Source organism: Penicillium cosmopolitanum, assembly GCF_028827165.1.
Source record: "Penicillium cosmopolitanum strain IBT 29677 chromosome Unknown utg000009l:1.0-9042332.0:1.0-9050551.0, whole genome shotgun sequence".
Taxonomy (NCBI): Eukaryota; Fungi; Ascomycota; class Eurotiomycetes; order Eurotiales; family Aspergillaceae; genus Penicillium; species Penicillium cosmopolitanum.
In genome coordinates, this window is record NW_026622679.1 from 2,861,391 (window position 1) to 2,873,791 (window position 12,401).

The 12,401-nt window shown below is 49.5% G+C and overlaps 5 protein-coding genes across 5 annotated transcripts; 2 read left to right on the forward strand and 3 right to left on the reverse strand.

Moving 5' to 3' along the window:
- Positions 1-5: 5 nt before the first annotated feature.
- N7509_009184 (uncharacterized protein) lies at positions 6-1,570 on the reverse strand (the record flags this gene model as incomplete). The annotated part of the gene is made up of 3 exons (XM_056633821.1): positions 6-1,199; positions 1,260-1,433; positions 1,475-1,570. 3 exons carry the CDS (start codon positions 1,568-1,570, stop codon positions 6-8), a joined length of 1,464 nt encoding a protein of 487 aa, XP_056484441.1.
- Positions 1,571-2,105: 535 nt separating this feature from the next.
- N7509_009185 (uncharacterized protein) lies at positions 2,106-3,776 on the forward strand (the record flags this gene model as incomplete). Its single annotated transcript, XM_056633822.1, has 3 exons — positions 2,106-2,571; positions 2,629-2,731; positions 2,792-3,776. The coding sequence occupies 3 exons, from the start codon at positions 2,106-2,108 to the stop codon at positions 3,774-3,776; spliced, it is 1,554 nt and encodes a 517-aa protein (XP_056484442.1).
- A 125-nt stretch (positions 3,777-3,901) lies between these two features.
- N7509_009186 (uncharacterized protein) lies at positions 3,902-7,378 on the reverse strand (the record flags this gene model as incomplete). Its single annotated transcript, XM_056633823.1, has 1 exon — positions 3,902-7,378. The coding sequence occupies one exon, from the start codon at positions 7,376-7,378 to the stop codon at positions 3,902-3,904; it is 3,477 nt and encodes a 1,158-aa protein (XP_056484443.1).
- A 276-nt stretch (positions 7,379-7,654) lies between these two features.
- N7509_009187 (uncharacterized protein) lies at positions 7,655-9,305 on the forward strand (the record flags this gene model as incomplete). The annotated part of the gene is made up of 2 exons (XM_056633824.1): positions 7,655-7,710; positions 7,760-9,305. 2 exons carry the CDS (start codon positions 7,655-7,657, stop codon positions 9,303-9,305), a joined length of 1,602 nt encoding a protein of 533 aa, XP_056484444.1.
- Positions 9,306-9,600: 295 nt separating this feature from the next.
- N7509_009188 (sigma-70 region 2 family protein) lies at positions 9,601-11,647 on the reverse strand (the record flags this gene model as incomplete). Its single annotated transcript, XM_056633825.1, has 2 exons — positions 9,601-11,402; positions 11,440-11,647. 2 exons carry the CDS (start codon positions 11,645-11,647, stop codon positions 9,601-9,603), a joined length of 2,010 nt encoding a protein of 669 aa, XP_056484445.1.
- Positions 11,648-12,401: the final 754 nt, after the last annotated feature.

Consider the following 12,401-nt stretch of genomic DNA (forward strand, 5'->3'; position numbering starts at 1 on the left):
TGGGTTTATTGCAAAACATCCCGCATTAGATCGCCGATGGCCTCTGCACCACCACCGCCACCCAACAACTTTTCATTCGTTGTTTGAATGATGACTCGGCGATAACTGATGAGAGCCGGAGACCCATTATCCTTCACCTCAAGGATAAGATGTAGTATCTGGCCCTTGGGAATTGCCGCCCGACTGATCAACTCTACACAGCACTTCTCCGGAGGAGGGATCTTGACCTCAACCTTGCTACTGGCTTCATTGAGTGGCTTGATATCCAGCCGGCCTACCTCATGGTGAACAGACCATTGTGACGCGCTCGGGTCTTGGTACTGGTACCACTTGAAAGTGAGAGTATCGTTGGGGTCGGGATCATACGATGCAGAAGCATCGAGCTGGAAAATGGCACCGGCCTCCAACTCGAAATGAAGCGGCTGTAGACCCTTACTACCGTTGATATCAACGACCGGGTGATGGTTTGCCTTGCTGAGATCAGGTGAGAGAGACCACTGCATTCGAGCGGCGAAGTCTGTCTGAAAGGCATCGCGCCAGCGCCAAATCGTTGCATGGTTGGATTTGTGTTTCCGACCATCAAGGCCCACGACTTCGTCCACTGTGTCACTAAAATGACCATTGGAAACACCCTTGCCGCTGATATCCGTGGGAATGTATCGCCCGCCCCAGGATCCATATTCCGGGCACTCTGGCACACCGAGACCATTCTGAATGATATACAGGAAAGTCGGGGTATCGCCCTCGGGAATGAACATGTAGTCAGGGTACGTAGATCCAAGTGGACCGATCTGGATGTTCTCCTTGATCCACTGCTTGCTGATCTTGGACGGGTCCGGCCCACCCTTGTCGAAGCCGTACCAGCCGTCGCCGGAGATGCCGCACCAAGCGGCCATACCATACTGGTTCCAGCCGTGAACGGAGCAAATGTAGAAGATGTCAGGGAAGTTGTAGCGGATCCAAGCGCCAGTGTCGTCTTGGTCTGAGATGGTGTAGACGCGCAGTTTCGAGCGCAGTTTGGCGGCATCGGCGGCGGAATGAGTGTTTTGGACCTTGAGGAGAACAGAGGCGAGTACATTGGTTCCACCCCAGCAAAGAACCCAGAGAGGATCTTCTGAGGGTGCTTCAATGCGATCCAGAAGTAGCTGGCCGCCTTCGCTGAGGGGGATGTTGTTGCCCACTGCGGTCATACCATATGCCTGCGGATATAGAGTTAGGAGATTGTGCTAATTGTGACTCGTGGATGAATGTCACTTTACCTCTGCGCCCTTCTTAATTAGGGACCTCATATACTGGGCAGTCGGGTATGGGTCATTGGGGTGTGCGTGAGCGTTGAGATTGTCGACTACTTTCTCATAGCCATCGACAATCTTCTGCATGTCCTGTGGACAGACCTTGTTCTTCATCCAGGTTGACGTGCACGCAACCAATCCCTCTCCGTTCGAAACTGGTTAGAGTAGAGAAGATAGCGCACCAAAGACTCTGCATCATCAGGCTCATTGGAGATGTCACTGAGAATGAAGACACGCGGTTTAGTTTGAAAGGTTTGGAGCTGTGTTGGAGCAGCCATGATGAACAGAAATAATGTGAATGAACATCACTCTCATGGTGATGCTGGCTATATTTGAAATACCCCTCCTCATCAGGCTGCGACAGAGGACGCAACTCGAGCCACGCAGTCCCCAAAGTAGACGAGTGGAGGTGTGTAGGAGATGCGGGGGGAAGGTGGAGGCAAGCATTACCGCCGATGTTTAGCCGGCCCCTTTGAGCCACCTTCTTAAGGCAGTTGCAACCACCAGGCACTTGATTAGCTTTGGCACCATCCAAGCCTTTCTCCACCCCTTAGCTTAGCCGTCATTGAGAGGCACACGCTAAGAAAGTTATCCGAAGCGACGTGTTCCCCCTTGGCTATCGGGCCATATGGGTTTCCCGTGTTTCTATTGCGGGGCCCCGGAGCTGCTTCCCCGGCCTCTACCCCGAGAATGAGGCATTCGCAAACGCCATATGCTGTATATATAGTAAGTGGTATTCCGGGGCCGGGAAAAGAGAATGGAACTCATGCCAGGTGCCTGGACTTGGTGTGATTATCCTCATCATTTTCCAAGATGTTCGACTCAATCAAGCAGTCGGCGCTGTACCAGGAGCTGAGCCTTCGCTTGGTCTTTATTGGGTGCTTCGTCTCCCTGGGGGCCATGGGATTTGGATTTGATAATTCTTGGTGGGGAGGTGCTCTGGGGTTGTCTCCATTTGGCAAGAAGTACGGTGAATGGGATGAGGCCCAGAATGATTGGGCCATCCCAGCAGAGAAACAGTCTGCTGGCACGGGTACAGGCTCTGCAGGTATCATCATCGGCTGTCTCGTTGCCCCATGGCTATGCTCCAATTTGGGTCGTCGACCAACTTTGCTGGTCATGGCGGGCCTCTTGACCGTGGGCATCATACTGGAGGCTACAGCTATAACCTCCTTCTGGCAGTTGGTTGTGGGTCGCATTGTCGTTTATTCCGGAATTGGCCTGGCATCGAATGTCGTACCCATGTATCAATCTGAATGTGCACCAGCCAAGGTTCGAGGTTCGTCACTGTTATTTCTCAAATCTCTATGACTGGATTGAAACTAATTTGGCATAGGCGCTTTCTTGACTGCATACTCGTTTTGGAACACTTTTGGTGCTTTCTTAGCCACGCTGGTCGTATATCTATGTCAAAGCATGACAAGTCAATGGGCTTATCTGTAAGAAACACAGCCTTGTTATAATAATACATTACCATTTTCGATCTAACCTACCTTTAGCACTGTGATTCTTTGTCAACTTCTTGTCCCTCTTGGCATTATCTGCTCCTACCCCTTCCTCCCCGAAACACCACGATTCTTAGTCTACCGCGGGCGATTTGCGGAGGCCGAGCTTGCAATCAAAGATTTGTTTGGTCCGAACTATAACGCCGCAGAAGAAGTGCAACTTTTGCAGCTCCAGGTCGAGGAGCAGCGAGAGCTTCATAAGGCAACCAGCGTTATGGACTGCTTCAAAGGCAGCAACCTCCGGCGAACAATTATCGCGATGGGTGTTCAGATCTTACAGCAGGCTCAAGGAGTCTCCTTCATCAATAACTTTATCGTGACCTTCATGAAGCAGCTTGGATTTGCCGATCCTCTGAAATATAATGTGATTGTCATTGCTTGTGGCTTAGTCGCCAATGTGATTTCGTTTTATACCTTCGACAAAATTGGTCGGCGCTCCAATATGTTCTGGGGAGCTTTCGTCATGGCTGCAATGATGATTGGTGTTGGAGGCACGACGGCAAATGGCTATGAAGTTCTTTCCACGATGACACAAAATGGCTGTGTCGCCATGTTGGTTCTTTGGTATGTTTTCTACGGTCTCTCTTGGGGACCAGGTGTGTGGATTCTAGGCGGAGAGATTGGCACCGGGCAATTACGTGAACACACTCTGCTTCTCTCTTCGCTTGGAAGTTTCGTCACTTCAGTTCCCATCAATTTTGTCAATCCTTATGTCCAGGCTGCCATTGGTGGTCGAACTGCCATCATATACGGTAGCTTCTCCGTTACCGCTATGGTGTTTGTGTACTTCTTACTTCCCGAGACAAAAGATCGATCTTTGGAAGAGCTGGATGAGATGTTCCAGCAGAAGATTTCGACACGACAATTCAAGAGCTATGTGTGCACCGGATTGGGTGCTCAGATCAGACAACTGGAAAACAAGGAAGATGTCAGCGAGAAGAAGGTCAGAGAGATTGAACATGTCGAAGCTGCTATTTAATGCAAATAGAAACATAGTGATATGACTTTGAGGATACAATTATGTACTATATTTTGTGAGGATTAGCTTCTCTTGATGAAACAAATAACCTTGGAATTATGTATCTGATTGGACCAAGTAGTGTATTAAATTAAACTTGGAGTGTGGGAAACTTCAGTCATCAACATCGTCGACTTTTCGCGTATACTACCTCCAGGGCGTTCGAGCACAAAACCATACTCTTCAAAAACATTTGCAGAAGCTTCGCGGCCACTCTGGGCTGCCAAGTCCAGAGGACTAGCGCCATTCTTGGACTTTCGTTTCGCATCAGCACAACATTCCAGCAAGACCTTAACGACCTTCGATCGATTGTATTGTACAGCATGGTGCAACGCGGAATATCCACTCGAGTCAGCGGCATGTATATCCGCTCCCGCGGAAAGAAGGGACCGAACAGCTTCCACATTGCCAAGAAAGGAAGCTTTATGCAGTGGCTTCAACCCTGATTCAGAGATATCAGCATTTACTTCCGTATGCCCATCTAACAACAAAAGCTCAACTATTTTCGGGGGGCCCTTATGAAGAGCAACATTCAAAGTGGCCATGTTATGCGTCGTATCATGAGCCCCAGCGTCCAGCAGAAGGTGAACCATTCTGGCATGTCTTCCATCAGCAGCATGATAAAGGGGGGACGAGCTATACCCCGATAGGAATGCATTTGAATGTGCCCCCTTTTTGAGCAAATGCTCAACTGCATCTGTATTGCCCGAGAGAGCGGCCATATGCAAGGCAGTTTTGCCGTCTCCAGAGAGAACGTTGTGGTTCACTTCTTGGTCTATCAAGAAGGTGACCATCTTTCGGTCCAAGTCGGGAAATTGGAAGGAATACATGAGAGGGGTGAGATGCGTGTAGGTGTAAAAGTGGTCACCCGCTCCCTTGTCCAAGAGCAGCCGGGATACTTCGATCAGCCCGGCGCTTATTGCATATTCTAAAGCAATTTTGTTTTCCTTGGTCCGAACAGTAAAAGACGATCCCCTCTCTATAAGCAGACGAGCCGCTTTATATTGGTCATGGTATATAGCCAAGTATAATGGCGTTTCTTTTTCCAAGTTCAATGGGTCCAGTTTGGCTCCTTTGTCGAGAAGTAACTCGATCATTTCAACTTGACCCTGGAGAGCCGCATCGTGCAGTGGGGTTATCCACGAGTCAGAAGCGACATTTACATTGGCCCCATTACTAATTAGAAAATCAGCTACCGCGAGTTGACCTTTATCAGCAGCATTATGCAATGGAGTCCACTTGTCGAGTGAAGCAGCGTTGACATTTGCCCCTTTGCCAACGAGAAACTTGACCGTGTCAAGCATGCCATTACTTGCTGCAGTATGTAATAGTGTGACCCCATATTTGTTAGAAACACTGACAGGCTGCTTGAATTTGTCCAGGAGCAACTTAAGGGCTTCTGTATGGCCTTTTTGGGCGTATACATACAACACATTCTGATCGAGAGAATTAGACTGCAAGGTAGCCCCCGACTCAACGAGAGCTTTGAGGATCTCGACGGAAGATCCGTGCGCAGCACAGTAAAGAGGCGTACTCCCTTGAGAATCGGGAGCATTGGGATCCGAGCCCATCTCAAGTAGGAGCTGTACTATCTCTGCGTGGCCCTCAATGATGGCTTGACGAAGGGGAGTGACACCAAGACGGTTAGCCACGTTGGGATCAGCCCCATGTTGAAGCAGTAATTGAACAATCCATAGTTTACCAGTCTGACAAGCGGCGATAAGCGACGTGAGCCCGTTAGTATTGATTGGCGTAGAAATATTTGGTTCAAAATTTGCGAAGAGGTGCGTTATATCCCTGTCAATGAAACTTTTTCTGAGAAGTTGTACGCATGGAATATTGTCAACGGAAATTGTAGAGCGTGGTCTAGATGCGACAACATCGTTCAAATGTGTCCCTAGCAACAAATACTCGACCATCTCTCGTTGACCGAGAGCCGCAGCCACTACCAGGGGTGTCAAGCCATCTTCGTTCTTCACGTCGCATCCAATAGTTTCAGTCAAGAGATAGAATTCTTCTGAGCGACTGAAAGCAGCAGCCAAAATGAGAGCATTGACGCGACAAGATCTGGAGACCGAGCCTGGAACCCCTTGGAGAAAAAGTCGGGTCAGCCTCAGGTTTCCTGTAAGGACTGCTATGTTTAGACAACACTCTTGGTGTTTCCCATAGGTCCCATGAATTCTTGCGCCAGAGTCCAGAAGAAATTTGGCCAGTTCAAGGCGATCTCTCATAGTGGCACACCCTAGCGGGGTTTCCCCGTCAAGGTTCACGACACATGGATCGAGTCGCTCTCTGACAAAAAGGCGTAGGATCTCAAGGTGTGAATTTATCACGGCAGAATGCCACGGCCCATATCCATGGTCATTGGAAGGCTCCAAAGACGCACCACGCCGAATTAGAAGCTCCGCCACTTCTACCTGGCCGTAGTAGGATGCGAGATTCAACGCTGTCCAAGATCTCGCATCGACAGCATTGATATCAACTCCTTGGTCAAGGAGGCGCTGAACTGCCCTCAGATCACCGGTTTTGATGGCCTTCCATAGCCAGCTTTCCTTGTCTTCCAGTATAAGATCTTGTAAGTCTGGTAGCAGCGGTTTTGATTTGTTCTCTTGGATAATCCACTGAGTTTTCAGCGCATCATCCGCAGTCAGTCGATGCTTTGGGTTGGCCTTGATCAGAGACTTGATGAATGCAACCCCTTCAAGCCCGACTTTATGTAAAATATTATCCTCTGGAAATGGATTCCGTCCATCACAGAACTTTAAAATGGCTAGAGAATCCGCAAAAGGCACATTTTGGGTGAGTATTTCGTAGACCACGCACCCCAGAGACCACATATCAACTGCCTGGTCGTACCCTGAAAGAAGCTCAGCCGACTCATAGTAGCCACTAATTTCGGGTGCCTTATACAAGGCCGAACCTATCTGTGTATGTAGTTCTGTTTCGCCATATGCTCGTTTCGATATGCCAAAGTCTCCGATCTTCACCCACCAACAAGGGGCAGGTGGTTTTTGAACGACAAAAATGTTCTTAGGTTTCAAGTCTCGATGCGCAAACTTTTCTTTGTGGATTATGCGAAGCCCATGAAGAAGGTCTATTGTAATTTGTCTTGAATCTTCATCGGATAATGAGTCGGTGATATGTTGTGACAAGTCGCCTAGTTCAAAGTATTCCATCGAGATGAAGAGGTGCAATGCATCCTCAAACCATCCAAAGAATTCGACTAAAACATCTTCTTGCTGATAGCTGCGCTTAGAAAACTTGGCCAGTGCGAGCAACTCCTTCTTGTAATCAATGTTGCAGTCCTGCATTCGATGCTTGCTGATGACCTTGACAGCACGCATGGCGCGCACGTCATCCTCTTTCTGTCTGCTTTCTAACCAAACATCGCCGAAGGCGCCACTTCCGATGATTTTATCTCGGATCCATCGTGTTTCAACTTGAACCTGACGTCTTCCCTGGCTTCGGTAGGTCCGTAGCTCGATGTGAGTAGTATGCTGCTCCGTCACGATAGCCTCTTGGCGGAAATGGTCCAACAGGTCGCGAGATTCAAAATGAGTCATGGCGAGCCTTCACTGATCGAGTTGAAACCTGCGCACTCTGGCTGGAGATGTCTGTCTGACAGCATCAGTCGCTCACCCCAAAACTCGCCAAGCCCGGGGTCTTGTCGAGCGCCAAGGGCCGCCACGGTCATTGGGCAGAGCATGCGCCTCTCTTCCGGGTCAGCCTCTCTCGTCTCGCCAATATATACCGCCTTCTGCCCATTACTACCTGTACTTGGTCACCCACTTTTCTATTTACCTTGTTCGTTCACCTTCAAGTTCAGCATAATTTCCACAATGGATCCGGCTTCCCTCGGCTTCGCGTCTGCTTCCATGGTTGAGCTGTGTATCAAGTGGGGTTCCCCGCCCCCGCAACCATTCATCGTCTAATTGCCTTAACAGAACTGGAAAGCAATTCTACATTCACTGCAAAACGTACAGAAATGCCGAAACAGAGCTGCGCCAGGTCATCCTGGAGATCGAGGGTTATTGGTTGAGAATCGAAGACCAAGTCATATTTCTTCGCGATCACTGGGATTCCCTCAGCGAACGGTACCAAGTCCACCAAGACCAAGTTCTTCAGGAGCTTCAAAGTACTCTGCAAACCGCAATATATGCCCTCGACAATGTTCTAGGAAAACCTGAAGATATTTCTCAATGGGAAAAGCTCCTGGCGAAGAAAGGGGAGGCAAAGCGGGTAAAATACGTGCTATACACGAAGAACAAGCTCGAACGCATCATCACCCAGCTAGATCGATGGCTCCGTCAATTCGATCCCTCGTGGTTCCTGTTATCTCGGATGTCAAACATGATCATCGGTCGCGATTTTGAGAGCGGTCGAGATAGCGACAGTAGTGCCATTTCAACAGTCGCAAAACTCCGCGAGGCACATGAGGAAAGCCAGACAACCTTAGTCCCTTCCTCTTCATCTTCTATCTTTCTTGGGAAAGACTATGGGCTGAAGGATATAGAAGTGATCCCATTAGCACACTCATCAATGGGACTGACGAATGAAGGCAGACGAATCATTATAGATCACTACTTCCTGCGCAATGCAGTCGACGTTGGCACTGCTAGAAAGGACGTGCGGGATCTCGCCTCGATTCTTTCCAAGGTTGACCCGGCGTTTTCCTCTCTACTTCCGTGTGAAGGAGTCGTGAAAGCCGAGAGCCCCTCGGCATCCGAGCCTCATTTCCGAATGATCTTTACCATTCCCCCGAAAATGAGTCATGCCATCCCACGCAGTCTGCGATACCTCCTTCTGGAGAACAAGAAGAATTATGAGCTGAACGAGCGCATCAATTTGGCAGTCTCTTTGGCCCGGTCGGTCGTGTTCTTGCATGCATCGCGGATCGTGCACAAGAATATCACGCCGGAAAACATTGTTTTGCTTCATACCGAAAATGAAGCCCTCGGCACCCCATTCCTGGTAGGGTTCGAGCGCTTCCGATTCGACGAGCGACGAACAAACATGACAGGTGATGATAACTGGGAAAAGAACATCTACCGTCATCCTCAGCGGCAAGGTCTGCAGCCCGAGGAAGTGTATTCTATGCGTCACGACATCTATAGTGTTGGGGTCTGTCTTCTTGAAATTGGACTTTGGACTTCGTTCGTTCACTATACCGAGGACCTCCAAGTGGCGGGCCCGGACTCAGAACTCCCTATCGACAGTCTAGTCGCGGCGAAGAATAAACGGAAGGCTGCAGCAGATATAAAAGCAATCCTCGTCAAAAAGGCTTTGACCCATTTACCTCAGCTTATGGGTAAGATATACACGGATGTCGTTGTATCATGTTTGACCTGCATCGATCGTGATAGTCAGTTCTTCAAAGATGCTGGTGACTTTGAAGACGACGATGGAATTATAGTTGGAGTGCGATATATCGAGAAGGTAAATAAAGCTCCCTGGGCCCCCTTGAGTTATCAAAACCCTGGATATGCCTAGCTGACGGAGATTTATTTCAGATTTTGTATGAAATTGAGAAGATTCGTGTCTGAGTACACTCTCGGGCGCCCGGGGGCACTGCTGTCCCGAGGTCACTATTTTGCTTTTCCAAGGTTATTAACCGGATCATAAGGCATTAAGATAAAATGGAATAGTTTAAATTACGAAGACCTAGTGAATAGAAAAGAAATCAATTCATTTGGGTCTTTTAACCCACCAAATCACCACTAGAAACAATTATACTACATAGTTGAAGGTATACGCAAGAATATGAGGATTGGTTCAACGCAGACCTTCATTCGAGTAGCGAGGGCATGGTATAGCTGGTCAAAGGCGCTTCCAAGATTTCACGGCGTAGATCAGGCTCCCAGGAATGAACAGTATATTCAGAAACCTGCAATGTCAAGCAATAGAAGAGGAGATCACTGATTTGATGCCATGAATCCGCGCCTAAACGTTTCGCAATTTTCAACATACGGCCTGCGAACCATGGCCGTGCGGATGGGGAAGGTGTTGCCGAGGAGTACTGTGTGAAATCAGGCAATTCATCTGACATAGAAGACGATATGATGTGATCTACGCTCACGTAGCCATCATTGCATGCCAGAAGAATTTGCAGGATGGCCTCGACTGAGCCGCTCATGCTGACTTCGCTGTCAATCATGGCATATTCGAGGGTCCTGAGGAAAGTCCCTGCGTGTATTGGTGCATAGCGGTAATCCCAGAGAGCTGCGTTCAATATCATCAGCGCAGTGAAACGAGCGACCATCTGTTTTCGGTCTCCTGACGCCGTGAAACGGGCTCCTGGTGGCGCGGATAGAATTTGAAAGAGGAGAGAAGATTCTTGGACAGATGTATGGCGGGATAGGTCGCACGACTCGGGATTCGCTTTTTGGTAGAGAGCAAGCTGTTCACAGCGCCGCAGAAGATCGAGAAATTCTTCGCACTGGAGCCGGATTTCATCGATTGGGGATAACTGCATGAGGCTATTTGTAGCAACTGGCGGTGGCTCGGAACAGGGCGTAGTATCTGACAAGGAAGAGGTGGAGTATGGCGGAGAGGGTATGGATTGGGAAATTTGAGGAGGCTGAACAAGAGGCTCTGCTGAAACAGTCGGAGTAAAGGAGGGAGTTGGTTCGAATGAGAAGCTGAGCCCGCGCGTCTCATAGCCAGACAGTATATAATCTTGCCAATTAATCAACATTCCCAATCGAGTATTTGCAAATGCAGCAGGGCCACCACGCGCGCGGATCATATCACGAGCTGCGCGCATATGCATCCAGCTAAATTCTTTGCGACCAAGGCGGGGATCAAAGTCTTCAAGAGCGGCTGCACTTAAACATGATATGATTGCAACATCCGAGGTATCGCCGGGGTTTTTGTACATATGTTCACGAAGCATCCTGATGGCACGATCTCGATGCAAGAGGCCATCAGCTGTTTCTCCCTCATTTCGGACCCAAGCCCAAGTATTTGCAGCATGAACAAGGATAGTATTTTGAAACGCGACAGCACCTTTCATTGCCTCGGGGACAAAAACGGCCGTATACCAATTATGGGCTTTGAGCGATCGAAAATGTGTACCATAAGAGCACGCGGGCATATCATTGACGTAGAAATCGAAGAGCCTCTGACCATCGAGATCCAGCTCGATGGGGAGGGTATTGAACGGATCTGTTCTTGCGGCGCTCATGATGGATCTTGGCGATTGTGTAAAGTCAAGGGGGGTCGTCGGCGCGGACGACCAGGAAGCTAGGCTGCTGCTAAAGTCTGTCGGGTAACTATGGGTTTGTGGGGATATATTCATAAGACGTTGCGGATCAAAGGGATTGTAGGGCTGAATAGAAGAGGCTCTATAAGGCAAGTGGGTGATGCTTTGAGCCTGGGCTGGCAGCTCATATGGGTTGGACGATGTAGTGACAGCTACAATCCGGCCCTGGCCGCTATCCTCAATATCTGCCAGAGCATCTTGTTTGGATACTGCTGGAGATTGATTTGTTTCATTCGTGGATTGAGGGTCTTGCGGCGTAGACTGAGTTGCTTTTCTGGTCGACTTGCGCTTGGCTGCACGAGTCGCCTTCGGCCGGCCACGCTTCGCTGGGCGAAATGGGTGCGTCCTCCTCTTCATCCTCACCTTGCTGCGAGTCGCCCTTTTTCTGGCGCATATACTCCTGCATAACATGACGTTTAACTTGCGTCAGGTTGCTGCGACTGTTATTCGAAGAGTCGATGAATTGCCACCGCACATTGGACGCTTGGGGTTTATCGCTGGAGGGTTTATCGCTGGAGGGTTTATCGCTGGAGGGTTTATCGCTGGAGCCCGCGGGGCCTGGATCTGACATGGCTAACGCGGGGGAGGTGAGAAGAACACGCATACGTATCTCAGCCGCTAGCCCACAGTTTACCTCAATATGATAGAGGGGGCGCTGGGAAGTTGGATGGAGGAGATTAGACGGAGTTGGAACTTGGGGATTGATCGATCGACGAGCCGTGCCTAACGGCTGTGGTTGCAGGGCGGAAGGATTGGATGTGAAGCGGATGGCGAGAAGTCCAATGATGACGCTCGAAGGCGCACGAATAAGTAAAAAAAAAGTAGGCGGGATAAGAATAGGAACAAGGTACTCCGTTGACGGTCAGCACGAGTAGTGTGCATCAGCGCAGATCCACTGGACGCTCGTGCATTGGACCCGATGATGCAAACTGGACCCCACTCAGCAAGGCTATCTGATTTCGACAGAGAATGGGATGGGGCGTCAGCGAACGACTACTAGTGTATGTAGAACAAGCCCTTCGGCACGAGTGGACCAGCGGTGACCCCTGGGATTAGAGATGACCTTTCAAGCCAAGCATGTGGTGTTCCACCATACAGGGTTGGACATGGGGGCGAAAGCACAATTGTGAAGGAGAGCGACGAACGAGGAACAGCGAGGGGACTGGGGAGGGTCCACTGTGCGATCAGTACTTGATCAGGACAGAGAATAGATCAGATCAGTGGGTTGTGGGTTGTTGAAAAGTTTGGGTAAACTTGCACAGGGCACACTGTTTTTGGTTAGCCGCTGCGATGCGCTGCAGACTAGCGCATTAGGCCGTTTAACC